Below are 24930 nucleotides of genomic sequence, written 5' to 3'. Positions count from 1 at the left end.
CCCACTTTATTTCTTTAGCCGATGACACGTCTGGTTTATTACTGGTATATCGAAGGCTGCTATTGAACGCAAAACCAACTGTGCCCTTGCAAAAATAAAAACAAATGGGCTGATGCTAATATTCTTAAACTAAACTTTACCAAAACAAAAGTTGTCCTATATACACCTAAGGGAGAAACTATCCCCTGATTATATAATATAAGCATGGGTAATGATAAAATCGAAGTTCTTGGCAATATTCAACTGCTGGGTGTTTTCTTCTCAAAAGACTTAACTTTGTATAAACACGTGGACTACCTCTGTTCTAATGTTTCCCTGCAGTTGGTATAATTACTAGACTAAGAAATATACTCAATGTAAAGATTAAAATTTTACTCTACAATTCATTGGTGCTTTCCTTGCTTCAGTATTGTCATCTTCTATTGGGTACAGCATTTATTACTAATAGTTTAAATACATTTACTACAAAAGAATGCTATAAGATGTATGGCGAATTCACCTTATAATGTGCAGAGTAAAGAATTGATCGCACAATATAATATTTCTCCTGTACATCAACTATACGATAATGATTATACAATACATATATATTCGACCTTGGAAACCTACGAGCAAATGAAAGGATACTCGACACGAGAAACAAAGAGTTGTGGTTTTTACCAACCCCACAAGCTAACTACTATAAAGAATCTTTATCGTATACCTTCCTGCATTTGTGAAATATGTTGCACCAAGAATCGTTTGACCTGTTCTGTTACTCAAATAATAAGATCAGACTTTTCTTGTCGACAATGTCTAAATGATAAGTGAAGCTGTGTGAGCCTAGGAGGAGATCAAGAAGCGCGAGAAGCTTGGTACAGGGGAAGAGGAGAATGAGGTTAGAATAAAGGGAAACAAGATGGGCGCCAGTGCCACAGCAATGCTTTACGTCTATTGTGTTCTTTAATTAGGAACGCTACATTATTTTGGCGCAGCCGACAACTGAATCCAACATGTAGGTGACATTTTTCCTTGAGGAGGCCTCCGCAGAGAATATAATCTTTTCGAGATACCAGGCTCAAGATGAACCAGCAGTGAAACTACCTCATGAACTCAATTCGGCATAACTAGTGAAACTGGTTTTAGGGAAGGCTTCCACGGACACTGATGAACTACGTGGGAAGGGTGCTGGGAAAGCGAACTTGCGTCTGGTGATCTTCAGCGAATTAGTTCTTCAACCGATGCGTCCAAAGGAATCTGTATCACGGTCTTCGACAGAAGAGGTGTGCCTCGTTTTCAATGCTCTTCAGCTACAGGAAGGACCGATTCCGCAACAAAACCTACCGGTGACATCGCTTGTAAGGTCTCTAAACGATGAGAAACCGGTGAGTAAATTTGTAGAACCCGATGCGTTCGACAGCATGTCTTCAAGTCCAGAAGGTTGGAATGAATTCCATGAATATGCCGCTGGGATGAACAACTAGGCGTTCTAATGAGGACAATATTACAAACCTGCGTAGTTACTTAGGTGTTCCATGGAAGTAGTACAGTGTGCACATTATTGAACAAGCGGGCAACTCTTGAAGCCAGTGGAAGGAAAAATCCTTGACGACATTCCGAAGCAACCCAGTGCGAAGACGGGACGCTGCCCTTAATTTTAAATTGAAGCAGGGCTCCCTCGTCGAGTATTCCTTTGAAAAACGTTGCCTTTGAAAGCTGGCCGAGCCTATGCTTCCTTCTGCTGTAGTAGCACAAATATTGTACGGACTTCACGCGGAAGTCCTGAAGCAAGTGGAAGTACGACCACCTAAACCTATGGACGGGCTCCAGGATTGCTGTCAGGCCGTACCATCGACTTCAGTAGAAAATACGACCGTTAACTCAAGCAGTCGCTTCAGACAGACCAACGCGCATTGGTCAAGTTGTAAAAAGCGAGAAAGGAGCCACCTTACAGGCAGCAGAGGAAAATCGGTTTGGCGCGATATCAGAGATAGGGTAAATAACGTCCCTGTCCCCCTACGTTAGGACGCTGAATAGTTTCAGACGAAAAGAAACTAATAAACAAGGGTGATTAGTCCGACCAGATGACCACAAATGAGAGCCAATAACTTTAGAAGAGATATTGTCACGTGGCTTGCCCCCTTCGGCGAGTTTCATTTCCTGCTTTACTTGAGTGCAATCAAAAATTGAAATAGGCTTCCAGTACTCCTTGATTACACATACCTAAATGCATCTCTAAATAATGAAACATTTTTTGTATTATGCAAAGTCCATTCCATAAGATTGGTTGTACTCCGCAGAATTCTTATTTTCCAGATTTATGGCATGCATGTGACCCATTGTTGATTAGTTCTGAATGTTGACTGAACTGAAGTGGTGTCGTGAATCTATCACAGATTGCCTTTTTGTTCAATAATCAGTGTGAGCTAAATCTATATAATTTTTCTCTTCCTTACCCTGCTTCTTCATTTATTATTTTTTTTCCTCACACGCTTACGACGATGCATAGGTTGAGGGGGGCAGGAAGTAAAATTTTTAACAAAATACAAGTGGCAAAAAGATATCGACGCACACAAGGATTCAAATATTGGCACAAAACGAAGAAATTTTTGTTATCAGGAACTATACAGATGGTAAACAAGAGAAATGAACATATTAGCATTGCATAAAAACAGGAAAAAATGTACATAACATCCCAGTATTAACAGCGAGAAGCATTCCATAAAAGCAGCAAGTCGCATTGCTTCGTGATATTGCTACGGGATAGTATTTCCAATGACGAAGAGCCGAGCAGTACGAAGACGACGACGACGATTGGAATCTAGCGTGGGCTGTTGCCTCTTGGCCAACTGCGGCGTATTGCCTTGTAAATATACTTGTAAATGCCTTTTCGTCGGTGTATTCATAAGTAACATATCTGGTGGAGGTGGACGTTCCCTGTACCTCGTCACGGAGCTTCGCAGTGGACGGTACGTCGAGCCTTCCTTCATGGCTTCCGGCGACAACTCGACTCCGCCGGCTCCGACACCTGCTGCCACTTCGACGACCTACATCACTCTCCCCGTTCCCCGTGGTCCTGGCGTATTCTCGGCAAAAGATGGGGAAGACGTCGAGGACTGGATCAGCCTGTACGAACACGTCAGCCGCAATAACCAGTGGGACCCTATTATCATGCTCGCCAACGTAGTCTTTTACCTGGGTGGCACACCTCGAGTTTGGTATAGGACGCACGAAGATGAGCTCACCAGTTGGGATTCGCTTAAGCAAAAGCTCCGAGACTTGTTCGGCAACCCCTACGGTCACCAACTGCCGCGCAGAAGGCGCTTTCCGGTCGTGTGTAGATGTCAATGGAGCCCTACGTCATGGACATTCAGGACGTCTTGGCTCTGTGCCGCAAAGTTGACGCACACATGACTGAGTCCGACAAAGTCCCCCACACTTTCAAATGCACTGCCGATGACTCCTTCAACTTGCTCGTTTGCAACAGCGTGGTGACTGTGGATGCAGTTACAAAAGGTGCCGCCGCCTGGAACTCGCTAAAAGCCGACGTACCGACCAACAGTTTGCCCTTCTGCCCAACACCCCAGCGGCATCTTCCTGTGCCGACGCCCCTCGTCCCAACAACACTGGCGGTGTTACCAGGATTGTCCGGCGGGAGATCGAGGCTGCCTATCCGGCTGCCTTCGACTCCAGCCCCTCCAATGCACCTGCAGTCACTGTTTCCCTGACCCAGGCAGTTGTCCGCCAGGAGTTCGCCAAGATGGGTATTCACACCATCTGCTCGGTCCATCGCCCTGATACCCACCCGGCTTCTTCGATTCCGCCCTGTCCCACACCTTCTTACCCACCACGTTTCCGCAACCCCTCTGAATGGCGCACTGCAGACGACAAGCCAATTTGTTTTCCCTGCCATCGAATTGGGCACATTTCTCGGCGCTGTCGCAGTCGCTGGAGTCGCCACGATGCCTGTTGTCCGTGTCGCCGATGGCGGAACAGCCCCTGTAATTGGTATGTGTGCCACCCGCGTCTCCTTCGCCGATCGCTCCACTACCGTGCTATTCACAGTCATCTCTCACTGTCCCCACGACATCAATCTCGGCTTAGACTTCCTCTCCGCACATTCTGCTCTCATCGATTACTCCCCCAGTACTCTCCGCCTCGACCTGCCTGTTCTGGATCCCGCTGAACAACGACTTACTCGCCTCAGTTCCGTCGACTTCGTTCGCTTGCCACCTTCGGCACTGACTTACGTTGATTTCGTGTCATCCCCACCAGTCCCCGACGGTCACTACATCGCGGCTCCTATGCAGGACGTCCTCCTTACACAAGGGATCACAGTACCTCATACAGTTTTATCTATTACGGCGAATTGCGTCTGCCTGCCAATGGTCAATTTTGTCTTGACGACACAAGTGCTGCCACGCGGGATGTCTCTGGCCCAACTTTGCGCATTCGAGGATCACTCTGTAGCTTCGATTTTAGTAGACGACAATTCAGCCGATCCTCCTCTACCATCGCAGTGGGCAAATTGTACCATCGCCAACTTACAGAAAATAATTGCACCCGACATGCCGTCCGAGCACGCTCGTGCGCTCTACCGCGTTCTGATTTCCTACCAAGATATTTTTTACTTTAACGATCGTCCTTTGGCTCAAACAACAGCTCTTAAACATCGCGTTAATACCGGCGATTGCCCTCCTATTCATCGCCGCCCATATCGAGTATCACCGGCTGAGCGTCAAGTTATTCACACCGAAGTTCGGAAAATGCTTGCCAAGAACATTATTGAACCGTCATGTAGTCTATGGGTGTCACCTGTTGCGCTGGTAAAAAAGAAGGATGGCTCTTTGCGCTTTTGCGTGGATTATCGGAAACTTAATAGGGTTACCAAAAAGGACGTCTATCCCCTACCTCGGATTGATGACGCCCTTGACTGCCTCCACGGTGCTCGCTATTTCTCCTCTATTGACCTTCACTCCGGCCATTGGCAGATTGCCGTGGACGATCTCGACCGCGAAAAGACTGCCTTTGTAATACCCAATGGTCTTAATCAATTCAAAGTGATGCCGTTCGGTCTATGCAACGCTCCTGCCACTTTTGAACGCATGATGAACTCCCTTCTTCGCGGTTTCATTTGGTCCACGTGCCTGTGCTACTTGGACGATGTTAGAGTATTCTCCCCAACATTCGCTACGCACCTCGAGCGCCTCTCAGCAGTCCTGGATGTTTTTCGGCGAGCCGGTCTGCAACTCAACGCATCGAAGCGCCGATTTGGCCGTCGCCAGATAACCGTCCTTGGACATCTCGTTGAGGCGAACGGAGTGCAACCTGACCCAGGCAAGATCCATGCCATTACGCACTTCCCTGTTCCAAAGTGTGTCAAGGTTGTGCACAGCTTTATCAGCCTTTGCTTGTACTTCCGCCGTTTCGTGAAAAATTTCGCGGCCATAGCACGACCACTAACCGAGCTTTTGAAAAAAGACGCCCCTTTCCAGTGGGGTGATAACGAGGCCTCTGCATTCTCGGTTCTAATAGACCTTCTCACAACGCCTCCCGTTCTGGCCCATTTCGATCCTTCTGCGCCTACCGAAGTCCGTACTGATGCCAGCGGTCACTGAATTGGCGCAGTACTGGCCCAACGCCAGCGTGGCCATGACCGTGTTATCGCTTACGCCAGCAGGCTCCTCTCGTCCGCGGAGCGCAACCATTCCATCACTGAGCGTGAGCGTCTGGCCCTAGTTTCGGCGGTTGCGAAATTCCGCCCATACTTATATGGCCGACCCTTTCCTGTTGTCACAGACCATCACGCGCTTAGCTGGTTATGCTCATTGAAAGACCCTACAGGAAGACTTGGTCGCTGAGCCTTACGCCTCCAAGAATATTCGTTCTTTGTCACCTACAAATCTGGCCGACTATACAAGGACGCTGACTGCCTGTCTCGCTACCCGGTAGACGAGCCTGACGATGCCGACAGTAGTACCGCCGACGACATTTTCTTTGTGTCTTCCTTCGCTCGCATCGCCGATGAGCAGTACCGAGACCTGTGGTTGAGAGTACTTATCGAGCGTCTGCGCTCTACACTTACCGACGCATCCGTTCGCCGATATATCCTCCAGGGCGGCATACTGTACCGAAGGAACTTCCTCCCTGATGGCCCTGATCTTCTTCTTGTCGTGCCAAAACATCTACGACAGACTGTGCTCTTTGAGATGCATGACGCACCCACTGCAGGACATCTTGGGGTAACCCGCACGTACGACGGCGTCCACCGCAGCTTCTATTGGCCTGGTCTCGCTCGCTCTGTCCGACGCTATGTTGCTGCCTCGAATCCCTGCCAGCGTCGGAAAATACTTGAGGTGCTATTTTCCGGTCATCTCTTGCCGATCCCCGTCCATGTGGAACCGTTCTTTCGTGTTGGATTAGTCCTCCTCGGTCCCTTTCCCACGTCATCTTCTGGGAACAAATGGGGGTAGCCGTCGCAACTGATTACACCACCCGATACGCTATCACGCGGGCTCTCTCTACCAGTTGCGCCTCTGACATCGCGGACTTTCTCTTGCGTGACATTATCTTAGTGCATGGCGCCCCGCGACAGCTGCTTACTGACCGTGGTAGTAACATCTTCTCGAAAGGTATCGCCGACACTGTGCGTTCCTGCTCTATTTAACACAAGGTGACTACATCACACCATCCTCGAACCAATGGCCTGACAGAGCGGCTAAACCGTACTCTTACCGACATGCGGTCCAAGTACGTTTCGAAGGACCAACGTACCACGACTACGTAGCAACGTACCACGACTGGTACGTTGCCCTTCCTTACGTCACATTTGCTGATAATTCTTCCCGGCACGACATCGCCGGATTTTCTCCATTTTATCTACTCTACGGTGGCGAACCGACCTTGCCCCTTAACACGGTACTTCCTCCTGCTGCGATCTCAACAACCGAGCATGCGCGCGACGCCATCGCCCTCGCCGACCATGCACGCCAGCTTGCCCGTGCTCGACTGACGGACTCGCGAACCACCCAGCAGCGTCAGTACAACGCCCGCCACCTGGGCGTGCAGTTTTCGCCTGGTGCACTCGTGCTCCTGTGGTCACCCTCTCGTCACGTCGGACTTCAAGAAAAGCTCCTTTCGCGATACACAGGGTCCTACCGCGTGCTGCGCTAGGTGACGCCTGTGACGTACGAAATTGCTACTGTGAGCTCAACCTCGTCATCTGCTCTGGCATCTTGTGATGTCGTGCACGTCAGTAGGCTCAATACCTTCTACACTGCTTCAGAGTCCGGCCTTTAGTCGCTCCGGGATGGCGCTTTTGCCGCCAAGGGCAGTGCTACGGGATAGTATTTCCAATGACGAAGAGCCGAGCATTAAGAAGACGACGACGACGATTGGAAGCTAGCGCGGGCTGTTGCATCTTGGCCAACTGCGGCGTACTGCCTTGTAAATCTACTTGTAAATAGCTTTTTGTCGGTGTCTTCCTACGTTACAATATTATACATTATGAGCGATTTAGATTGAGCTAGTGCACAATAATGGCACATAAGTACATACCAAAATGTACCAAAAGAGTGAGGATAGCTGAGAAAAAAAGCAGCATTTCATCAGTTACGCTTTGGCGCATTGCGTAACGTTAAAAACATATCCCACATGGCATGATTAGTAATGTGATCCTGCTTACAACATTATCGTGTGCTTGAAGTCTCGATTTGTTGTAAATACATGCTTACACATTTTTGAAAAAGGTTTCACGCTATCTTTTAATAAATTCCTTGTCATTCCCCCGTCGGCGTCATTCAACCTGCGCTTGTCTTCCAAATGCCTTCTAAACTGATAGGACGTTACAGGTAGAACTTCTATTTCTTCGCCACTATGTTGAAGCGAAAGTTATCTGGTTACTCTGGCTTCTGTGCAGCTCTTCATAAAGTTTTTCTGCTCTTTTCACTATTTCGTTGATAGTGGTGATTACATTGCCACGCATACTTTTCACTGTTTACGCCTTGTTCCATCCAATGCCCAGTTTTGTTCATGTCAATTCAATCCTTCATTTCTTTACCGTTGCCAATAGGTTTTAGATGTAATAATTCTGCACGTCATGGATTCTCGCAATGCAGGTCATTTTGGCAGCTCGGATAATTAAACTTGATTTTTATGGTTGAGATTTTATTGTCTGCGTTTTCCTAATTAAACTAGTTTCTGCGAGAGATCTTGCCTGTTTGTTGTTGTTCCTGACTTCCCACCTAAGGAGTGGCCCCGGAAACAATAAAAAAGCTATTTAGGATGTTGTAAGAGTTCGGTAGCTTATGTAGGCTTGTCTTATGTAGAGAGCGACAATAGACAGCCCAAAACAAAGAAGACAAGATGACATTGCCCGTCCAATCTTCTTCGGCCGCCTCCACGTGTTCTTTCGCTGTAGATACGATTTTTGTGGATTGAATAACTTTAATGAGAGATCCTGCGAGCTACGGGACGCAAGGTCCCATAGAGTGGGCTACTCCCACGTTGGGACCGGGAGTTGTAACTCCCCGGCCGCATCGTGGGCTCGCTGGACGGCCCATAGCTGCTCCGCCAGGTCCGTGCTGCGTAATGCTTCTTGTAGCCTGGCGGAGTCTTGATCCTTGTTTGCGTGGGTCCGACCACACGGCCAGAGCAAGTGATGTACGCCTAGTGAGCTATGGCAATTTTCGCAATATGATGTTTTGCATAGGTCAGTCATGTAGTGATGTAGTCTGTTCTGCGTGGGGTACGTGTTTGTTTGAAGTATTCTGAACGTGAGGGCTTGAGGCCTGGTGAGCTTATTGTGAGGTGTGCTGTATATTCTGCGGTCTAGATAAAATTGCTTTGTTATCTCGTTATATGTGGAGGGAGGGTCCCGATTCTCGCTGGGATGGTCACGACCAGAATAGGTGGCGTCGCGGAGGGTTAGGTATCGCGCGCTCCTGTGAGCCATCTCATTGAGATTGCGAGGGGCGTCCTCGATTTCTCCGAGGTGTGCCGGGAACCAGCAGATGGTGTGACGCTGCAGCGGTGCGGATCTATTGATTAATTGTAGAGCTTGGCTTGCAATTGCTCCTTTCTGAAAGGCTTTGACAGCCGAGCGTGAATTGCTGTAGACGTGGGTGGTGGTCGGGTCTGTGAGCGGGAGTGCGATGGCTACCTGTTCTGCTATCTCGGACTTGTGGGTCTTGGCTGTGAGAGCGTTTGTGACTTGACCTTGCTTATTGATCGTGGTGGCAACGAAAGCTTTCCTGGTCAGGTATTGTGCCGCGTCTACGAAACAGGCTAAGATCTTCTTATGACGTATTTCGCGCAGGATGAACGATCCGCGTGCCAGCCTTCTGGGTTGATGGTGCGCGGGGTTCATGTTCCGTGGGAGTGGGCGAACCGTGTAGGAGTTGCCTGTGTCCGTCGGAATGCTTTGATATAGTTTCTCCATTACTGTGGTGTCATGACCTAGTTTGGCTAGGATTTCTCTACCTGGTTTGGTTCCAGAGAGTCTTGTCCATTGAGCCAGTTCTTGAGCTTCGGCGATTTCTTCAAGTGTATTGTGCACCCCCAGTTGCAGCAGGAGCTCTGTCTCGGTGTTCTTGGGGATTCCCAGCGCTAGTTTGACTAGCTTCCTCAGTTGTACATTGAGTTTGTCCTTCAGCGCTACCTTCCATCTGTGCATGGCCGCCTCGTAGGTGAAGTGGCATAGCGCAAAGGTGTGTGTTAGCTTCAGGAGATTTTCTTCCTTAAGGCCGTGTTGTCTGTTTGCTACGCGTCGTATGAGATTCAAGGCATTATTCCACTTGGTCACGATCTTCTCCACTGTCGTGGCGTTAGAGCCGTTGCTCTCAATGAGCATTCCAAGGACTGTGATTTTGCTGGCGTGTGGAATGGTTCCTCCGTCTTTTGTTCTGACAGTAATGGAATGTGTGTCTCTGATTTCGTTCTTTGGCTTGGGACCGCTTCTCGATGGTTTGTAGACGAGGAGCTCCGAATTCGCAGGCGAACACCGCAGGCCGGTGGGAGCAAGGCATTCCTCAATCGCGTCGATCACTTGCTGCAGAGCGCTTTCAATTGATCCCAGGCTACCTCCGGGGACCCAAAGCGTTACGTCATCTGCGAATATCGTGTTTTTGACGTTCTCGATTTGATCCAGTTTCTTGCCTAGGCCGGCTAGCGCAAGATTAAAAAGCGTCGGAGAGATGACTGAACCTTGTGGTGTGCCCTTGCCACCGAGTTTGTATTTCTGGGAGTTGATTTCCCCTAGACGGAGGGTGGCCGTTCTGTCGCTCAGGAAGGATTTTGTGTAAGCGTAGATAAGATGACGCCTAACCAATCTGCCCAAATGTCAGTTCTCATAGCTTGGTTTGTTTCTAAGGCCACATCTTTGAGTGCGAACACTAACCTGACCTTATTTGCTTGTACTCTGAAGACTTCAAGGTTGGGGCCCTGTTGACTAATCTGTGTTTTCAGTTTTTTTCCAATCAAAATCAATTTTTCGCCCTAATAATTGTGATCACGGGCGTTGACATGCACAAAGTTGAAGTCATGGTGGAACGTGAAATTGTTAAAGTTTTTGTTTCTACGTTAGATCTTTTCCAGATGATCGTTCTTCTGTTTTTCAGCTAGGTTGCCCCCCCACCGTCCTGCATAGATTGGTTTGTGCAGCTCACAAGGGCAGCAGTGTGAGACCTCTGGTTTATGTGCAACAAAAACGCATTCTGTTTCTTTGCTGTGGAGCCGCAGTCGCCAACTTGTTACCCAGGCGTATTATCAGAACACCATCCAACAGTGGTCAGCGCAACGCTTAACATTCGTGTCGACTTGAATACTACGCTTCGCGGCTGTTATATTTTATTGTCCCGTATGTTTGTTTGCTGCGCGTTGCAATAACAAGGGGCACCACGTTAAACAAAGAAAAGCACATGCGCCCGAAGAGAAAATCATTCTGTTTTTCATGTGTGTGTATTGCGTGCGTTCAATTATTAGCCGTAAAGGGGTCTCCATACTCCCCCCAGAAACCAGTCTGCTAAGCAACGTCAAACCATGATAAATATTTTAGCGGTGGTAATGGACTGTCGCTGCGGTAGCACGTAATTTTCCATCAAGCTGCTTGCGCAGAGCATGCAGTCATGCATAGTTTACATTCAAGCTATGCATTTGGGCCTGTAGCACGCTTGAGTATTTCAATATAATAATTAGAGGTAATGGATACACGTCATGATTAACATAGTAGCCAATACGAGCAATACATGTCCGTCTTGGTAAAAATGAATGACATTTTACTGACTTCGTGCGTCCCCATGCCTTCCATAGCGAAACGTGGCGATGACGCTAAACCAACTAGGCGCTTTCAAGTTCTGCTTTCTTTCATATAGAGTAGTTTCATATTCATAATATAGATCTCTACGGCTTTTCATACGCCTAAGAGCAGCGAGCTACAGTATGTTTGGAGAATTTATCGCAGTTCTGTCTGGTGCTTAGAATGGAAGGCAATGTAAGGTGTTCTCGCGATTCTTTTGGAAACATGATTGCCTGTATATATATATATATATATATATATATATATATATATATATATATATATATATAAATATATATATATATATATATATATATATATGTGTGTGTGTGTGTGTGTGTGTGTGTGTGTGTGTGTGTGTGTGTGAGTGTGTGTGTGTGTGTATGTGTGCGTGTATGCGTTATTTCCGTTATTCAATTAAATTGGCATCATTTCTATTGTCCCTACGTCACAGTAGACTAAATTTCTTTGAGGCTGCAGCTGCAATCAACATATCCTTCATACTTGACAGTCTTAGAAAAATGGCAGGAGGTGCTGATAAAATAGACGCCAAATAGGTTTTGTAAAGGAGCCGAAGCAAAGACATTCCGTGCGAGTTTCTTCTGTCTACTCCTCGCTCTACCGTAATTCGCGTCCAACCAACAAAGGCAGAATGTCTGCTCCCATGATTTCTCATATCAGGTGTTTGTAAGATCGGACATACTCATATCTCGTTGACTACTAGCCAATATCCATTGTAGTTACTGTAGAATACACTACTTACTCTCCGCTGCCAGAGCCGTATTTCAAATTAAAAATTCCGTATGATCCGACGCCGAGGGGAACGGGGTTAAGAAGAAATTCTTCTCCCTAAAGAAAATATGAAAACGAAGTCACACACAACAAAGTACAGTCACACAAGTGTCTCACACAAGAAGTGTTCGTAGGAGAAGTGTCAAGGCAATGCTGACGGTGGAAATATTACAATCGAAGGCGGCTCTTCAATGAGCAAAATTCTTATGAAAAACGTCGTGCGTTCAGCAGCAGATGTTCAAGGACTGCTGCGATTTATTTCGGTGATGTAAATCCCCAGGCACAGTAGACAAAAAAAAAAAACACGCCGCGCCGCCGGCTGTGAAACGATGATGCAGAGAAACGACATAGTTGTGCAGATTGAGGCTGGACTAGTTTTGAAGTGGTGGAAGCTCGCCGTAAAATTGATTATGAAGAACAACTGAGGAATATGGAAAAAACGTAAATGAGCTGAGAGAGTGTTGAGGTATTTGTACAGGAAAAATACTGATTCACAGAAGAGGAAAAGAACTAGGAAGCTTACCAGCAAGTACGCGGCCTGTAGGGTGAGCAAGACAGCAGCAAAAAAAGCGAAGTGGAAGGTCAGAGATGCTGACACAACCTTATCGTTGGCGGCAATGGAAAAGAAACGTACCATTTTTTCAAGAAGAAAAAAACGAAACCAGGAAAGAAACAATTTATGATATTTCAAAGGGAAGCTCATTACTTTTCGAAGACAGATCGGGATGCTTTAGAACACGCACCTATGAAGCGAGACATAAGAAGGAAGAAGAAGCATGTGCTTGCTGCGGTAAAGCTAGGGAAACAGTGGAGCATGTTTTATTAGAACGTGAAGATTGTGCTCAGCTGTCGATTTCGCACCACTGGGCTCTTTGAAGGCATTGAGTCCAGCGAGAGCACGGCAAAAGTATACATGTCCGCAATAGAGATTAGTAAGAGGGCATTGTGAAATTGGTGGAAGAAAAGCAGAGAAACGACAAAAAATGGAGATGTACAAAAGCAAAGTTGGCAATAGGGGATCAGAAAATTTGGTTGTGGGAGTTCCTAGGCTTTTCTTCTTCTTTTATTGTTTAACCTAGGTAGGAGAATAGGCAGAGCTTCGTAGCGCAACCGACTGCCCTGTTCCAAGTAGACACTCATAGCATACATACATACGTCCGATGATGCAGCAGTGTGGCATCCCTGACTGGCGGGACACTTCCGCGGTAGTCACGTGACAGCGTGAAAATCTCGCGTACGATGTTTCACTCTGCGCATAGGAGTGAGATGCCGTGCGCTATGTCCTTTGTCTGCAGACAGATCGGTGCTAGCTTTAGATTTTTCCGCATTCGTTTCTAACGCGAGTCATAGGAGATGATGGTGACGACGTCGTTGTCACCGTGATTTTAATCATTTGCGTGCGGTTCCCTTTTATTTGCGACATCACCTCACTTCATGCGGCAACAGGGCTTTGTCACGTTCCTTTTTGGACACGCTGCGCCATCTTGTGGCATCACTGAGAAGTCGACTCGTGACGTCTGAGACAACCATGGAACGCCGGTGCTTGCGAAAGCTTAGAAACGTTCCCTGCCTTACGCACACTTAGTGGCCCATACTCCGTGACTCCAGTTGGCGAGAAGTTCATGGAAGAGCGGCGCATACCCAGCATATTATTGGCGTTGCTAGCTGAAGCAATGGCGTTAGAGTTGTTAATTGAGAAACGGCCGGTACGCAACCAATTCGTGGCACTGCCTTCTAATGAGTCGATTTGCTGTACTCTAGGCATCTTGGTGACGTGGTTTTGATTCCGCTCAGCATCAGATATATTCAAGTGAAGTTTATTGCTGTTCATGAAGAGTGCTTGCCGTCATCTTACATACCGGCGGCGATGCCTTCATCTCCCCTGTGGTGCCTGCGACAGCTTCAAGTGAATTTTGCTATTCCCAGAATTACAATGGCCAATCATCCATCGGCGGCTCTGGAGCAACTGACGCTCCTATTACTGCACCAGACGTATCATGACCGCATACATATATGCCATATATACCTTCCAGCTCAACTGCCGCAATTATCGTTCCAGCTCAGCAGGTTACAATCATAATCAACTTGTAACACCTACTACATCTAGGTCGGCAGAACTCGCAGCTCTCCATAGCGTTAGGACGTAAGTAACCGATGAGCCGACAGAGAAAAGGGTGGTATTTTGTGACTATAAAGCTCTTCACATCATCAAGCCTGCATACCATCACAGAGCTTACGGGCAGATGACATCCGACATCAAGGAAATACACCACCATGCTCTGGAAACAGGGCACCGCATTATCTTTCATTGCATTCCTGCTAACTGTGGCAAGGTCGCCAACAACCTTGCTGACAGTGCTGTCCGCTCTGCCCATGAACTCAAAGAATGCATCTAATACTTTTGGCGAGGTCGGACGCTGACAGGGAACTTCGGCTGCTTGCACGCAATTTGTCGCAACATTTCAGTAGTTGAGGTGCCTTCAATTACCGATTGCGTAAACTATACCCCATGCTTCGGCTTCTACTTCCTCTCTAGCCTTTCCCGCGGCGAAACAACCTTGCTATGCCGCTCGTGGGTGGGAGTGGCGTTCACGAATGCCTAAACCTGTGGTATAGGAATGGCCGAGAGCCCGATGTGCGACTCCTGTAGGTGCGAGGAAACCATAGAGCACCTATTGCGTGCCTGCCCCCGCTACGACGTACAATACTTCTCTATGAGGATAACTTTAAACAGATTGGACTCAAGACTGCTTTCATAGTCAAAGATAGGCGGACCGCGGCCACAACCATCGCTGGCAAGAAAAGGATTTATACATTAGTACACTACTAGGCAGGAGATCGAGAAATCAGAGTCTAATACAGACAAGCGACTGTATAGTCGGTGGAGGAACAGAGGTTTTATTGACGTGACAAAAGGCGAAGGACCAATAGACAAAATTCTGACAGTGAATTAGGCACAAATGAAAATGGATTACTTCAAGCACGTTAGGTGACAATTTGTTTCAGACCTTTTTGAAAGGGGATTTTGATAGAAATCGGATTCAGCACCCTTGTAAGGGGTGTCGTACACCACCGCAAGTGTGAGCATATAGGCTACGTTTCCAAGAGTTCTGGGGTGCGTAGCTGTTAAGGAGGTGCTGTACAGCTACTCAACAGCAGTCACCTTGCGGGCTGCGCCACGCCTAGTTACCGGCCCTTAGTGTGAAAAGACTTTCCGACAAGGTTATCAACAGGCGAAACATCACTACCACTTCAACTTCATTTGCCATGTCAGTCAAACTACGTGTGGGTTATAGCGCATTAAAAAGACAAGGACGAATGTGAGGCGTGACACACACAGGCGCTAACTTGCAACAATCTTTATTTCGAGCAAGGGACCCATACATATATACAAATTTTTCGCGTACATCATACATGCGCTGTTTACAAAAAAAACTTTACACACTATTGCGCAACCATACCTGCGCAATAGTCTGTAAAGGTTTTTTTGTAAACAGCGCATGTATGATGTACGCGAAAAAGTTGTATATATGTATGGGTCCCTTGCTCGAAATAAAGATTGTTGCAACTTAGCACCTGTGTGTGTCACGTCTCACATTCGTCCTCTTCTTTTTAACGCGCTATAACCCTCACGATGTCTTACCAACAAGCCCAAATCACTGCTTTACAGTCAAACTACCACATTTCAAAGCAACTACGAGGTTTCTTGGCACTCGTTTTTTCCCTCTTTTTTCTTCTTCGGTGGCGGCACTTTCTTCGCCGACGCAATGACAGCCTTTCAAAAGAATACGCTCTTGCGCCACAAAATCAACAACACCAACACGCTCTTCGGGAAGCACATGCTGTTGCTACGAGAAATAATTTTGGCGTCTCTAGGAGCTGGCGCAGTACCGTGTTTTGAAGCTTAATTCGCTGCTCCTGTGTTTTTGAAATGCCGTCTTTTGTCTTGCCGGCTAACAACTTCGTTTTGAACAATGCCCACACGATATGCACATCCACATGATACACGATATGCATATGAGGCATGTTGTAGTCGGGGATTACATGAAAAATTTTCACCACATGGAAATTCCTAACGTGTACCCAATGCGCAACGGCAGGGCTTCCTTGCATTTTCCCCCCAAGGAAATGCGGCCGCTGCGGTCTGGATTTTCTACCGAGAACCACTGTTTAGCAGGGAAACACACCAGTGGCTAGGCCATAGGAGCGGGTCAGCGTTTGTGAGCCGAGCAGGAAAATTTGTCAAAAAAAAACAGGATGAATAGTGAGGTGCATGAACGTGTCACATCTGATTCCCTTGATTTCATGTGTTCTCGCCCACTGTTTCTTAATGCAGCAAAGTTCTTACTGCTTGAGAATCTTCGCCTATAGGAAAACTTTTTAATTGCATTGAGACATATGTCGCGAGAGGCAAAATCCTCCAGAGAGCTCTCCTCCATTTGATGCCCTGAGTGAGATTTGTAGGCTAATTTAAAGAAAGCTAAAATGGGCATCTAGCACCAAACAATACCTTTATATTAGCGTGTGAATGCACTGAATGAACTCCGACATGGCGGATGAACTGTCTCACATCCTATGGGAGTCTGTAAAGCACTATATACCGCAAAGATAGTGAATTCAATTTAAGCCCTTAAATTATAGGGCCGTACGAGTTCCTTCGAGTGTTCACCATTGTTTGAAGCCTCATGCGAAAGCGCTGTTTTTTGAGTCAGACGTTGTTACTTGCAGACGCGTCCATGGCTAGATGGCAATACATGAACATCGTAATCACAATTTCTCTTGTTTGAAAATCGTGTTTGGACGTATGAGCTCATATAGTGTCTGTTGCAGTATGGTTAGAGCATCCTGGAAGTTGTTAATATGTGATGCTCAAAAACCGAGAGTATGAAACAGAAAACCATAAATGCGTCTTCGTGGAAGATATTGGAAATATTTCAGGCAAAATAAGATATGGAACTTCGCTATTTATTTAACATTTACAATTTCGCAAAAAGTGTCACAACGCCAAACAAATTCCTACATCTATCTGCTCCAGAAATATTTACCCAATTTAAGGATGAATACGTCTCACAAAGCTAAAAGAAATACCTGTAATAAGATTGACATCTTTAGGATACTTCAAACATTTCCTACTGGTATTTTATCTACCATCTAAAAGCAGCTCTAAATCCCATCCTGCCAACTTGGGTCACTGAGTAGTCTATCGTGTCATGAACAGAGATTCGGGCTTTGTCCTGAGTAACTCTAGTTACGAACCAACCGTCGCTCCAACTTTGGCAGCGGGCATCTGCCACAGAGCACCGGCCATTCTCTACTGGCACAAACGATACTTTAGAAGCTTATCGGCTGCTGCATGGAACTGAAAAGACGCCGTATATACTTAGCAGTTTTGTTGAGCACACATTTGCACGCACGACATTAGTGGACTTCGCTAGGGTGCATGGTCCAGCGCGTCCAATAGGAAGCGGCAACCAGGATCCCCTGCTGCATACCACGACAGTTGCTTGACACACTTCGGCCTCGGTAATATGGCGCGTCGCTGAACGGTCTCCTGGCTATTCGCAGTAACGTCCACAATCATCCGGAGAAGGATTTCGCGTGATTATTTTCGTAAGTTATTAGTATAGTTTAGAAATGACGTCAATCTAAACTAAACCAATCGAGTGTTTTTTCTTCAGTGTCTTTTTTGCACATACCATATTATGTGTTTTTTTTATTCTGGCGGGAGCTAGTTTCTCGCACGTTTCCTGGCGAAAAACACGAACAGCTTTTATGTCGTGAATGCTGCCTGCTCTGGCGTGAAACGTTATTTTGTTATCACTCGCGTTTGCATGGGCCGGTTCACGTAGCCGTTCTTTGAACGAAGCTTTCTTTATCGTCGCCTGCATAGTTTCGCCTGTCTGCACTGTCGTCTCTCTTGTCGAGTAGAAGTTGTCTCTACTCCAGCCAACATACTGACACTATAAAACATGCGACAACGCTCGCAAAGTCTTGGATGATTCGCCAGCGGACACAAGTCGGCGTACAACTGATAGCGCTCTTGGCACTTAGCCGAGCTCGGAATATTCGCACAGCGTCAGCAACAATTACGGCCACCCAATAGGACGACTTCGGTCCTTAAATCTCGCGAACGTAATGTTATCACTGAAAGTCATCGGTCCCCCAGGATACCGACCTTGAATGCAATTTACGCTAACTTCGGTTCCCCAAGTACCCGCAGCATGAACAATCACGGTTACGGACGCAATCCACGCGGAAATGCTTCGCAAGCGCCATTTCCCGCACTGCCTGGAATCACCATCCAATACTCGGCTTTTTGAGAACATCGTGTTCCCTATATTTGATGAAACTAGAGCGCTGAAGAGGAGGATCGGCAATTTCGATTAGCGAAAGTTACATACTGAATAAAGCCGAATATCCGCGTGGAAATTAGAACCGGAAAGACGCGCCATTGCGCCCAGAAAGAATATACCGATAAGTTTTAAATAGCAGTTATAGGACAAGGGCTTCATTTTTAAGCTTCTTCTTAGGAACACATATTTTTTTTTGTTTGCAGGCAGCCATACTTGATATGATGTCCTGCCACAAGTTTGGCTGATATCTTAATTTAGGAACAGTTACGGCTACAAGTTACTGTAAATACGGGTCCAAATTAAGTTTGGGGGGGGGGCTGTTAGTGTGACCCTCTATTGTTGTGTGTCAACAGTGTTTTGGGAAATCTTTGGCAGCGCACACTAAGAAGAAAATGAATGCAGGCGCTTGTATGGTTTAAAATCCTAGTGAATTAGGCAAAGGTGTCGAAATATCTGCACAAAAATTCTCCAGGCACATAATTGGGAACATGCAGTGAGGAATTTCATATTTACGAGGCCATTATCTGGGAATGCCGTTGCCAGATTATCGTATACATGGATTGAAGTAATAATATTCGAAGAGGGAGTAATCTTGTAGTGCCATTTTGTGACATCTGAAAAAAAAACACGATTCATCATGAGATGTTGCAGTGCTTCATAGAAAGAACATTACTTGTCTAATTGAGCAATTCTGCAGCTGAAATGAAACTTCAAGTAAGTAACGAGGGCGCACTCGTTGAGGCAGAGAAAATATTGGTTTTCCTTGCCCCGTTTCACCCTTGTCACTACATTGTTTGCGAAGCAGATTTATTTTGAATATTGGAGTGTGGTTATAGATAAATGATGTTCAGTCCAAGATGTAAACATAGATCTGCATAAATGGGTAAGTCGGATACGGGTGAAACCACCAGAAGTCTGGCGTATAAAATAGAAAACTTGATTCACGCCTTTGTTTTGATTCAATACCCATTTGCCTCAATACCCAAGACAGCTTTCAGTTCCGGGGTGACCGCGATGGAGATACCAGATATCGCAAGTTGTGCGATTTGGTTTGTATTCATATTTAAGAAACTAGCAAGGAGTGCCAAAATACGTAGGCAAACTTCAGAGAAAACAGACCCGAAGGCCAGCAGCGATTGTGCGCGCCGGTTTTACCCAAAGGTTGTCTGCGTCTTCCGGTGAAGCTTGGAACTTTCGTAAACAGGTGTGAAGCTTAAATGTGTGTCCTTGATGCGCCTCTCACTGACGGTGGACACCCCGTAAATATGATAAACTCTAGCAGCGCAGTGTTTGCGTATATCGGTGCCCATTGAAGCAGCGCGCTCTAACCTTCGCCTGCACGAGAGGCAGACCAGCACGAAGTTCTCTGGATGTCGATTGGTTGCATGAAAACAACCATTTGATGTAGTTTGTAAGTCTGGCGGCACCGACTCTTGCACATCTGGATTCGCGTACGAAATACTTGGCAAAGAAAGCCTTCGCGAGCGTCTCATATGCCAGCTTCTTCCAGTACCTAGCAGTGAGAAACCAGTCGCGCTTGGGTGCCACTGAGTGAGGTGCTGGCTGCAATGCTGTGATGCTGGGGCAATCAAAGCATTTCTGCTACGGCCTTCGAATGCGCTGGGTCTCTCTGGGGTTCCCAACTGTGTACTGGAAACTACGCGTGTTTTGTGTTTACCGCGCCGGTTACAGTCCGTAAGGAGTAGGCGCTGTAGAACAATGAATTCCTTGTATAGTTTTTACTGGGGCACACTAGTCTACTGTCCTAATTAACGTGATAGTTTGAAGTTACAAATGTCTATGTCGTGTCTCAGAGAGCGAGAAAGACAGAGGAAAGGGGAAAGGCAGGGAGGTTAACCAGAGGGAAGATCCGCTTTCCTACCCTGCCCTGGGGAGAGAGATGAGGGGGAGGTAAAGTGATAACAAAGTAGAGATAAAGAAAGAAAGAAGCGTAGACATACAATCACAGCCGGTCACTGTCACTGCATACTGCCACCGCACAGCACAGTGTCGCAGTTTGCAATGATGGTGTGCGACCTGCTCTTTTTTGCATGCATTCTGATAACACTGCAGATAACTTTTGTTTGTTTCTTTTCATTTTGTTGTCAATTGTTTGCTCACCTATGTTGTTATCCACATACGGAAATGAAGAAAACGCGTAAATTTTTAGTATTCTTTTTTATTTTTTTATTCACGCCTTTGCAATTGCATAACTGCACGCGTTGGCAGCGCGCGCAATAAGCACGCCCCGGATTATTGCGCAGGCGCAGTGCATGTTTACTTTACGTGCACGTCAATAATGATAATATATGGGGTTTTACGTGCCAAAACCACTTTCTGATTATGAGGCACGCCGTAGTGGGGGACTCCGGAAATTTCGACCACCTGGGGTTCTTTAACGTGCACCTAAATCTAAGTACACGGGTGTTTTCGCATTTCGCCCCCATCGAAATGCGGCCGCCGTGGCCAGGATTCGATCCCGCGACCTCGTGCCAGCAGCCTAACACCATAGCCACTGAGCAACCACGGCGGGTACGTGCACGTCAGGTGCGCATTTTATGTGTGTATCCGTGACGTCTTCCTTTAAAGGGTTTATGTTTGCTTAGAATTCATGACGCCACCAATGACCGCAAGGCGTCGCAATGTTGTTCAGTTTATCCGAAATAACAAACCTAGCAGTTGTTCTCGCGCGTTCGAAGCGACACAAGGAATGCTGCCGATGATTGAAATAATCACACCAATAAAAAGCTGAGGTGATTTCGGGGCTTCTTGTTTACGAAGCGTAACGAAATTGATATTACAAAGCTTGTGAAGTTCAAATCATCATCATCATCAGCCCGGTTACGCCCACTGCAGGGCAAAGGCCTCTCCCATACTTCTCCAACAACCCCGGTCATGTACTAATTGTGGCCATGCCGCCCCTGCAAACTTCTTAATCTCATCCGCCCACCTAACTTCCTGCCGCCCCCTGCTACGCTTCCGTTCCCTTGGGATCAACTCCGCAACCCTTAATGACCATCGGTTATCTTCCCTCCTCATTACATGTCCTGCCCATGCCCATTTCTTTTTCTTGATTTCAACTAAGATGTCATTAACTCGCGTTTGTTCCCTCACCCAATCTGCTCTTTTCTTATTCCTTAACATTACACCTATCATTCTTCTTTCCATAGCTCGTTTCGTCGTCCTCCATTTGAGTAGAACCCTTTTCGTAAGCCTCCAGGTTTCTGCCCCTTAGGTGAGTACTGGTAAGACACAGCTATTATATACTTTTCTCTTGAGGGATAATGACAACCTGCTGTTCATGATCTGAGAATGCCTGCCAAACGCAACCCAGCCCATTCTTATTCTTCTGGTTATTTCCGTCTCACTATCCGGATCCGCCATCACTACCTGCCCTAAGTAGATGTATTCCCTTACGACTTCCAGTGCCTCGCTGCCTATTGTAAATTGCTGTTCTATTCCGAGACTGTTAAGCATCATTTTAGTTTTCTGCAGAATAATTTTTAGACCCACTCGTCAGCTTTGTCTCTCCAGGTCAGTGAGCATGCATTGCAATTGGTCCCCTGAGTTACTAAGCAAGGCGATATCATCAGCGAATCGCAAGTTGCTAAGGTATTCTCCATCAACTTTTATCCCCAATTCTTCCCACTCCAGGTCTCTGAATACCTCCTGTAAACATGCTGTGAGTAGCATTGGAGAGGTCGTATCTCCCTGCCTGACGCCTTCCTTTATTGGGATTTTGTTGCTTTCTTTGTGGAGGACTACGGCGGCTGTGGAGCCGTATAGATATATTCCAGTATTTTTACATACGGCTCGTCTAAACCCTGATTCCGTAATGCCTCCATGACTGCTGAGGTTTCGACAGAATCAAACGCTTTCTCGTAATCAATGAAAGCTATATATAAGGGTCGGTTATATTCCGCACATTTCTCTATCGCCTGATTGATAGTGTAAATATGATCTATTGATGACTAGGCTTTACGGAATCCTGCCTGGTCCTTTGCTTGACAGAAGTCTAAGGTGTTCCTGATTCTATTTGCGATCACCTTAGTAAATAGTTTGTAGGCAACTCACAGTAAGCTGATCGGTCTACAATTTTTCAAGTCTTTGGCGTCCCCTTTCTTATGGATTAGGGTTATGTTAGCGTTCCTCCAAGATTCCGGTACGCTCGAGGACATGAGGCATTGCGTATACAGGGTGGCCAGTTTCTCTAGAACAATCTGTCCACCATCCTTCAACAAATCTGCTGTTACCTGATCCTCCCCAGCTGCCTTCCCCCTTTGCATATCTCCCAAGGCTTTCTTTACTTCTTGCGGCGTTACCTTTGGGATTTCGGATTCCTCTAGACTCTTTTCTCTTCCATTATCGTCGTGGGTGCCACTGGTACTGTATAAATCTTTATAGAACTCCTCAGCCACTAGAACTATCTGATCCATATTAGTAATGATATTGCCGGCTTTGTCTCTTAACGCATACATCTGATTCTTGCCAATTCCTAGTTTCTTCTTCACTGTTTTTAGGCTTCCTCCACTCCTGAGAGCATGTTCAATTCTATCCATATTATACTTCCTTATGTCAGCTGTCTTACGCTTGTTGATTAACTTCGAAAGTTCTGCCAGTTCTATTCTAGCTGTAGGGTTAGAGATTTTCATACATTGGCGTTTCTTGATCAGATCTTTCGTCTCCTGCGATAGTTTGCTGGTATCCTGCCTAAGGGAGTTGCCAACGACTTCCATTGCACACTCCTTAATGATGCCCACAAGATTGTCGTTCATTGCTTCAACGCTAAGGTCCTCTTCCTGAGTTAAAACCGAATACCTGTTCTGTAGCTTGATCTGGAATTCCTCTATTTTCCCTCTTACCGCTAACTCATTAATCGGCTTCTTATGTATCAGTTTCTTCCGTTCCCTCCTCAGGTCTAGGCTAATTCAAGTTCTTACTATCCTGTGGTGACTGCAGCGCACCTTGCCGAGCACGTCCACATCTTGTATGATGCCGGCGTAAGCGCAGAGTATGAAGTCTATTTCATTTCTAGTCTCGCCGTTCGGGCTCCTCCACGTCCACTTTCAGCTATCCCGCTTGCGGAAGAAGGTATTCATTATCCTCCTATTATTCTGTTCCGCAAACTCTACTAATAACTCCCCCCTGATATTCCTAGTGCCTATGCCATATTCCCCCACTGCCTTGTCTCCAGCCTGCTTTTTGCCTACCTTGGTATTAAAGTCACCCATTAGTATAGTGTATTTAGTTTTCACTCTACCCATCGCCGATTCCACGTCTTCATAGAAGCTTTCGACTTCCTGGTCATCATGACTGGATGTAGGGGCGTAGACCTGTACAAGCTTCATTTTGTACCTTATTTAAGTTTCACAACAAGACCTGCCACCCTCTCGTTAATGCTATAGAATTCCTGTATGGTACCAGCTATATTCTTATTACTCAGGATTCTGACTCCTAGTTCTCTTCTCTCCGCTAAGCCCCGGCAGCACAGGACGTGCCCGCTTTTTAGCACTGTATATGCTTTCTTTTGGCCTCCTAACTTCACTAAGCCCTATTATATCCCATTTACTGCCTTCTAATTCCTCCAATAGCACTGCTAGACTCGCCTCGCTAGATAAAGTTCTAGCGTTAAACCTTGCCAGGTTCATATTCCAATGGCGGCCTGTCCGGAGCCAGTGATTCTTAGCACCCTCTGCTGCGTCGCAGGTCTGACCGCCGTCGTGGTCAGTTGCTTCGCCGCTGCTGGGGACTGAGGGCCGGGGTTTGATTGTTGTGTTCATATAGGAGGTTGTGGCCAAATACTGCACCAGGGTGGCCAATCCTGCTCTGGTGAGGGAGTGCGGTACCGGTTCTGGCCACCGGGATCAGGCCACACTCCAGGCCTGTTTGTGCAATTTTATCAACACGCGGATTTTTTTTTTGTAATCCGGTGAAAAATTGCCGGCACCGGGATTCGAACCACGGACCTCTTTGCACGCGAGGCGGGTGTTCTACCTCTACGCTACCGCTGCATGCTAGTTCAAAGACGCATACTTTAGCCTGCACTAAGCGCCTTCGCCCAGACTGCTCCTTTCCACCAAAGGTTAGATCAAGAGCACCGGCTGACTCCATCTACACGACGCCATCTCCGTTTGTGAGCGCGAATAAACAAATCTAAAAAAAGAGAAATCGCTCTTCAATTCCGTTGGAACATCAGTGTTCTCAAATAAACCGTTCTTATTTTCACGTCTACCGAGTCTGCGCAAACCGATGCCAAAGCTGATGTTCCGCGTTATGAGAACATGTATGTACGTGTGCTGCTGCCGCAGGCTGCCAGCCAAGCTCAGTGAAGCTTATATGACATATTGGTGACTGCACAGACGTGTAGCTTGAAATGTATTGCCGAACTATGATGTTACATTTCATTGACACGTAAAAGCAGAAACGACTATCAAAATCTGTAGTAACTTGTCATACTGCGCCCCAGGTCAGGAGCTCATACAGGATTTGTTTTCGAAGTTAAAGTACCAATCG

General features: G+C 46.6%; 1 protein-coding gene across 4 annotated transcripts in view; it reads right to left on the bottom strand.

Moving 5' to 3' along the window:
* The window catches only part of LOC135916092 (uncharacterized), a 145709-nt gene that overhangs the window by 12954 nt on the left and 107825 nt on the right, over positions 1–24930 (bottom strand). For all 4 annotated transcript variants that reach the window (XM_070521311.1, XM_065449325.1, XM_065449323.1 and 1 more), the window contains 2 exons: positions 18931–19031; positions 12036–12121 (listed from right to left, as the gene is read on the bottom strand). In XM_070521311.1, the coding sequence (XP_070377412.1) occupies positions 12036–12121; positions 18931–19031 (187 nt within the window). The remainder of the gene's footprint in view (positions 1–12035; positions 12122–18930; positions 19032–24930) is intronic.

The sequence above is a fragment of the Dermacentor albipictus genome, chromosome 7 (assembly GCF_038994185.2).
Source record: "Dermacentor albipictus isolate Rhodes 1998 colony chromosome 7, USDA_Dalb.pri_finalv2, whole genome shotgun sequence".
In the NCBI taxonomy this organism is placed as follows: domain Eukaryota; kingdom Metazoa; phylum Arthropoda; class Arachnida; order Ixodida; family Ixodidae; genus Dermacentor; species Dermacentor albipictus.
Note: the sequence above shows the minus strand (reverse complement) of the source record. Positions and strands in the feature narration are given on the sequence as shown.